At 39.5% G+C, this 7,097-nt stretch overlaps 1 protein-coding gene across 1 annotated transcript; it reads left to right on the top strand.

Moving 5' to 3' along the window:
• Positions 1-4,400: 4,400 nt before the first annotated feature.
• Positions 4,401-5,324, top strand: OR10W1 (olfactory receptor family 10 subfamily W member 1). The gene has a single exon (XM_026719692.1). The coding sequence runs from the start codon at positions 4,401-4,403 to the stop codon at positions 5,322-5,324; it is 924 nt and encodes a 307-aa protein (XP_026575477.1).
• The last annotated feature ends 1,773 nt before the right edge of the window (positions 5,325-7,097 follow it).

Here is a 7,097-nt window from a genome sequence, read left to right as displayed (position 1 = left end):
TGTCCTCAGCGTCACCTGAGTAGTTCATCTCAATTATAGACTTTTAGCTATAGAATTTGGGATGTACACCCCTTTGAATGGTGTGAGAGTAGGAATGGATTTCCAGAGAAGAAATTGCAGACTACGGGAACCAGGAACACAACTCAGATGACCCTGAGGACACAAATAAACTTCCAAGTGTTTCAACCACCCTCTAAAAGGATGCAAATGTCCAGCTGTCTGCAAGGAATATAAATCCTTCCATTTCCCACTATCCTGTCAGAGCTGAAGAAGCTTCTTGGGTTAGAATGTCATTGCCCAGATCACTGGTTGCCCTCTGCCCTCTTTGGAAGAGCTTTATAGCTCCCACTGCCTTAAGAAAGTTCAAAACATTCTTAGATCCCTCTCATCCTGGGCACCCTTTTTTAAAACTACCATCTGGCAGATGGCACAGAATAATAAAAATAAGCACAAATAGGCTGAAAAACAGCTTCTATCCCAGGGCAGTAGCTCTTTTGAATTCTGCTGTATAGTGCAGTGTTGGTGTGGTGTCGGGAGTTTTCGGTTCAATGTGTGGATTGTTTGTGTTTATTTTCATGGTCATGATGTGCACTGAAGATGGTGTTTGATTTTGTTGTACAAGGTGCAATGACAATAAAGTAAACTAACTAACTAGAAGCAAAACATCTTCAAAAAAGAAAAACAAGAAAGTCCAGTTACCTCCTGAAAAAGCACCTTTGGGAGTATATTATGATCTTAAATAGAAATCACAGATTCATTGTCACCACCACAATTCTATTGAACGACAGGTGCCCATATTGTGAAAACATACAATGACATTATTTTCCTAGGATACAGAGAGGAAGTAATGTTTTTTTAAAATCACTGTCTAGCAAAAAAGCATGCTTTGTTAACTCTTGCACAAATGACTTCCTACAAACATGTGACAAACAAGTAACTAGAATACAGCATTAACAGCAATTTCTTTTTAAAAAAAAATCAGCTTTGAGGAAAAAGAATGGAGAACCGAGAATCATAAAGGGTGGTGACTTATCTGAGATACTGGAAAGACTATCCTTGTACTATATATAAAGTCCTTCATGAGTGGCCCTACTCAACAATGGCAACTGCAATCTAGGAGAAGTCTTCTTCTTCCACTGATGTGCTGCATTTTTTTTAATGGTCTCCAGATGAATAGTAGAACTTGCAAAACCAAATAAAATACTTTCTAAATACGTTTTCAGAGAGTTTAAAATGTCAGCTGAATTATTGTTATTCTGCTGTTCTTGCTCTATATTCTGCTTCTGCTTTTCGCTTCTTGTTACTGAAACCAATATTGAGTTTTGTGGGAATTTAAATTAATGCATTTCTTGTGGTATGAGGTTTCTATGGCCTAGAGCAAAGAAAGCTTTATGGATCTAATTTTTTTGACCTGCTATTTTGATCCAAACTTGTTCCTCCCTTGTGGTTCTTCTGTACTTACAGAATTCCCCACCAAATTATTTTCCATAATTGCACAAAGGAGGAAAAGACAAATTTTTGAGGAGATTACAGGTTACACTTCTACCATTTACATCTTTTTCATTACATTCATTCTGCATAATTTGGTTGAGATAGAACCTAAGCTTTTAAGTTGTGATTCTAGATAAATGGGGAAAAACAGAGACGAATTTTTATGAATTCAGGAGTAGAAATTTCCTGACTTGCACATCCCTTTGAAAAGAATTTTCATTACCTGGTTTTGTACGTCTGTTTCAAGCAGGAATGGGGGTTATGCTTATATTTACTGCCAGCTGCTATTTATGCCTTAATGGGACATCTAATTAAAACTAAGAGGTCAGGTCACCACTTTGTTCCAAAGAAGTATTTGCTTGATGGTTGACAATATATGACAGGTGCTGAAGTACTGATAACTTTACCAGCTTGTGAAGATTTTTCCAAATCAACTATACGTGAAGATAAAGCAGTGGAGCATTATGACGGTCCTTTAGCTTCCAATTAAATGAGCAAATGAGGTGAAACAGTGAAAAAGTAATGAATTACTGATAATGGAATCCTATATTCCAACTTGTGCAGGATGACCATGTAATTAACAAAAAGAACAGGCAAGCTGAAGTGAGTTTTAGCTCTGTATATTAGCCTGTTATTTAGTAAGCAGCCGTTTCCCTTTACCCGTTGACCTCCAAATTGTTGGGTTTTAATTTCTATAGCCTCCTTGCACCATGCTAGTTTGATCTCCAACACATTTGGAGGGCAATAGATGGGGGGGAAACTGCTCCAGTATAATGTTAGAAGCAACATAAAAGAACATTAAGACATTTTCCATGAGCTAACAAGTCTTCACTTCTTCAGGTCTTCATAGTTTCAGCTGTGAACTTATCCCAACTTCATGGGAAATGCTAGAGTTCCTGAATATTCCTCCTTGCATTTAAGATCTATTGCTAGCTGTGGTGGTGAAAATATGCCTCAGTTTTACAACCAATTGTTTTTTCCAGTAACTGAACACATAGGCAAATTATTGCTGCCTAATACCATCCAGCCATTACTGAAGCAATATAAAGTCTGTCTATATTGCAGTTATTTTGGGATAATGATGGCTGTAGAAGATACTACAATGTACAAGTGGATACACAACATAGCTCTGTGTGGTTGCTAGGGAGAAAGGAAGAAAATACATTTAAAACAATGCCTACAATCAATCACCAGGAACAGAATTTTGAAGGTTGTCAGGGAAGTAGGCTTGAGTTGCAGGGAATAGAGATGGTCCTGAAAAAAGCAAATAATTGTGCGTTCCTATTCAGCAAGCAAGAAATTGCTAGCATTCCCTCCTGCCATCCACAAGACAGTGTCTTTAAAAAAAATTAGCAGCAACTTGGTCCTTTGGATCAGAGATATCCCTCCCACAGAATAGAAAACGAAATGGAAATCTTGACAATTTCTTCCCAGCACTCACTCCCTGCCCAGACTAGTGTGCCTGGGAGTTGGGGAATTGCAAGAAGCCACATAGAATCGGATCAGAATCATTACACCTGTGTTTTAAAGTGGAATTGCAGAATGGTGTTCATTTGCCTGGCCCTAGTCAAAAATCAGAATGGAGCGGTTGCAGTAAAGGACCTCTAAATAGAATGCTATATCAAGTCAGGTTCTGAAACTAGGGTGTGTCAAGAGTTCCTCGGAATTACCAAACTTCACCCATGAAAATGGAAATAACCATTTTTTGGGCTATTTCAAGTACATCAGAGCTGATTCAGAAATAGGTTTGCCCAGCTGCTAAACACAAATGATTGTGTAAAAGCACAAAACTCTAGAACCAATTTTGAAATAGTACTAAGAATGCAAGCCATATTCAACTTCCCCTACTTCTAAGCCTCCATAGCTTGATTCAGTCCTTTCTATGTTTAGATAAAAAAAACAAAAACATCCCATTCCCCTTTTGACATGTGAACTTTTCAAACTGAAAAATCAAAATCAAAAAGACATTAGTTTTATCACAATCTATGTGATAGATTGCTCTGTTTTATTGTCATAACATCTCAAACATATCTTAGTCCTGTAAATTATTTAATACAGCATTTCTCATGGGATCATGATTTTTTTTTAAATTAAATTTGCACCTCTAGAGGTCTGTGGCAGGAGGTGACATTTTTTTCAGTTGAAAAATCTGTTTCTCAAAATCCATCCCACTTGCCTTCTTTCAAAAGTTCAAAAAGCAGATACTCAAAAATTACAAGACTACACTGTTACGCTGTGATTCTGTATTGCTTAGTCTTTGGATTATGAATATTTATTCATGCTATTGCATGAACTGCAATAGCAGCAGTTAAGGATTTCAGTAAACATAACAGATACAGAATCATAAGATGACCATGTATAGGTGTGTTAATTAAACTTCCCAAACAGAAGGATATATTTGCACCATACACATAAAAAGTGGTAATTCAAGAATATGAACAGCATTATTTTAGACTGGCGTAAATTTCTATAGTTTGGGAGCCTTCCTGCATATTTTCCCACCTTCATTAAGTGTAAGGACTAGTAATGTGATCCTCCAGAGCAGGGGTATCAAATTCATGTCGTCACAGCGGTGTCACGTGTTATATCGGGACTTTCCCCTCTTCGCTAAACCTGCCGTGGACGTGGCCAGCACATGACGCATCCAGCCTACAAGCCGTGAGTTGTACAGCTCTGCTCCAAAGACTGTGGTATTCTAATTCTCTCCAACACATCATTTTCCTACCCAATGAGGAGGATTCATAGAAACTTCAGCCCAACATTAGAGAACAACGCATTGACCATTACCCTTTTGTCATATCAAAGCCTCTGTTTATTTCAAGTAAAATGTGCCTTTTATATACTGACTTGATCATGGATTTTCTTATTTTCTATTTGGATTACTTTTAGGATAGGAGCAATCATTCTGGATGTTTCAGGAGAACTGTACGGCAATGCTGGATTTTATGTTTTTGGCTTTTCCCACTCAACCACAGTATCAGTCTTTGCTTTTCTCGGGCATTAGCACAGTTTATGCAATCATAATCACAGGTAACACACTGATTATATTAGCTGTCTGGAGGAACCCTCACCTGCACACCCCTATGTATTTCTTTTTGGGCACTCTCTCTGTGATTGAACTTTGCTATACAGCAACTGTGGTTCCACAGATCTTGGTGACCAGCTTGAAGAAGAAGAAGTTCATCAGTTTTAGGAGCTGCTGTACTCAGATGTTTCTTTTCATTGGACTAGGTAGTGCTGATTGCTTCTTGCTGGCCATCATGGCCTTTGACCGTTATGTGGCTATTTGCAAGCCTTTGAGATACATCTTCATCATGAGTCCACAGCTATGCATTCAGCTAGTAGTTGTGTCATTGCTTATTGCTTTCCTGATTTCCCTGATGCTGGTATGGCTGGTCTTTCATCTCTCCTTCTGTGCTGAGGTTGGAATTGAGCACTTCTTCTGTGATGTGCCCCCTATATACCAGCTCATAAGTAACAAGACTGAACTCAGTAAAGTTGGGATACTGCTTTTAGGGGTAATGGCCATTGCAGTGCCTTTCATATTGATCTGCATCTCTTATGTGTTCATCACTGTTGAAGTGCTGCGGATACACTCAGCCAATGCTCGTCGAAAGACTTTTTCTACTTGCTCCTCCCACCTAGCTGTGGTGGCCCTCCAGTATGGTTGCTGCAGCTTTATGTACTTGCGTCCAAATGCTAGCTTTTATCCAAAGGAAGACCAGCTACTCTCCATGGTCTATACTCTGGGCACACCATTACTCAACCCCATAATCTACAGTCTAAGGACAAAAGAGATGAAGGTAGCCCTGAAGAAAGTCCTCAGCCACTGAATTCTTCAGAAGGATTAATTATCCCACTAACTGCCTAATGTCCTGTAGAATGGACATCCTTAAGACTCCTAAAATCCTGCATCACAGCCAACCCGCCAGGGCCAATTTACTCTGGCCAACTCATCATGGCCAACTCGCTGCGGGCCACTAATATCAAAGAAATGGTGGAATAGAATCATGAAAGAAAGGATGTAAAAGCAGGGAGAGAATGAAATCTGAATGACAAAAATTAAAATATTTTTTTATTTATTTTAAATAATTAAATTGAATTTGTTAGGGATACACCCTAGCAGAATCTGCACAGCAGTCAGGCAGGCAGGCAAAATATGTGAGATAAACGTTTTTGTAGCTTACACTCAGTAAAACAGATACACAGTGCTAATTAAATAGTTTTTATTCGAGTAAGAGTTATAGCATAGTCAAACAGTCCATATATCATTCACTAGTTCAGTCCGTCCAGGGATTATTCAGTTGCAAATTCCAGTGTTGAAAAAGAGAGGTCAGTAAACTTACAAATATCAGTCCAGTAATATATCTCCTCGCAGTAGAGATATGAAGAAGTCAAAAACTCCTCTCTTCCTTCAGCAACTCAGCAGTAGGGGAAACACGCAGTTAACAAACCATCAATCCATGCAATCCAGTAATTGTCAGGTTCTCTTGCTCCCTCTTATGGTGGTTTCACACCGCACCCAAAATTACATGCTTTGCAGTTTTAAAGTGACACACACTTAAACTTACAATCATAGTTTATATATATTATTTTACCCAAACTATGTTAGGTAACCTATGTTATTCCTAACAGAATTGTTAAATTGTCCCATGGTGAGTTGGTCAAAACAAGTTGGTTGTGGCGAGTTGTCCCATTCCACAACAGTAATGCAGCTCCTTCCTTGCTCTTTGATTTTCTTTTATAACCACTATTTCCAACAACTCTTTAATTATTTTCTCAGCTGAGTGCTTAGTCTAAACCAAACTGGCTGGAGGATTTGCAAAGGAGAATAAGGAAGCGTTAAAAAAACCCAATGAGACTACCCTGTCTCACCCTCGCCAGCAGAAAGGGCATGCTGTGGTGGGCCGCATCAGCAAGGAGTTCCTTCTCTGTTGTGGCTCCTGTCTTTTGGAACATCTTACATTCCACCCCACCCCCACCCCCCACAAGGTGAGATCCATACTGACCCTCCTGACCTTTTGTAAGTTTCTAAAGACTGGGCTCTGCCAGTTGGCCATGAGCCCCAATGAAGGGGTGGTATCACTCTGGAGGTGGCTCCTTATCACAGGGAAAGATGGGGGTCTTCTAATCAGAAGACCCCTGTTAGTGTTTGGGGATAAACCCCCAAGCAGAGTATGCAGCAGCAGTCAAGCCAGGCTGGCAAATGAGAGAGAGAGTGGGCCCAAGAGTATACACACATTGGAGACAAAAACACTGTTTGTGGTTTTAAAATAGTTATTTAATACACACAGAGATTAAGAAGTGTCATTCAGTCCATATGTCAGTATCCAGTATATCTATCCAGTTATCAAGTCCATTAACAGTAAATACAATGTCCTTATCTGCTTGTAAATCTTCTCCTCCCGATACCTTTCTCTCCAAGACAATGCTGAATCCTCAGCTCACCTAGCAAACAGTCCCTGTGTTCAGGTGAAATGGTATCTGGCACAGTAGCCTCCAAAAGTAAGCAGATAGACGTTACAACACAGCAGGCAGCAGACCAGGAACAGTAACCAGGCGCATCCAGAAGCCGGGTCTATTACGTTTCCCTTCCTACCTATATT

The sequence above is a fragment of the Pseudonaja textilis genome, chromosome 1, assembly GCF_049901715.1.
Source record: "Pseudonaja textilis isolate UNSWEBS1 chromosome 1, rPseTex1.2, whole genome shotgun sequence".
In the NCBI taxonomy this organism is placed as follows: Eukaryota; Metazoa; Chordata; class Lepidosauria; order Squamata; family Elapidae; genus Pseudonaja; species Pseudonaja textilis.
Note: the sequence above shows the minus strand (reverse complement) of the source record. Positions and strands in the feature narration are given on the sequence as shown.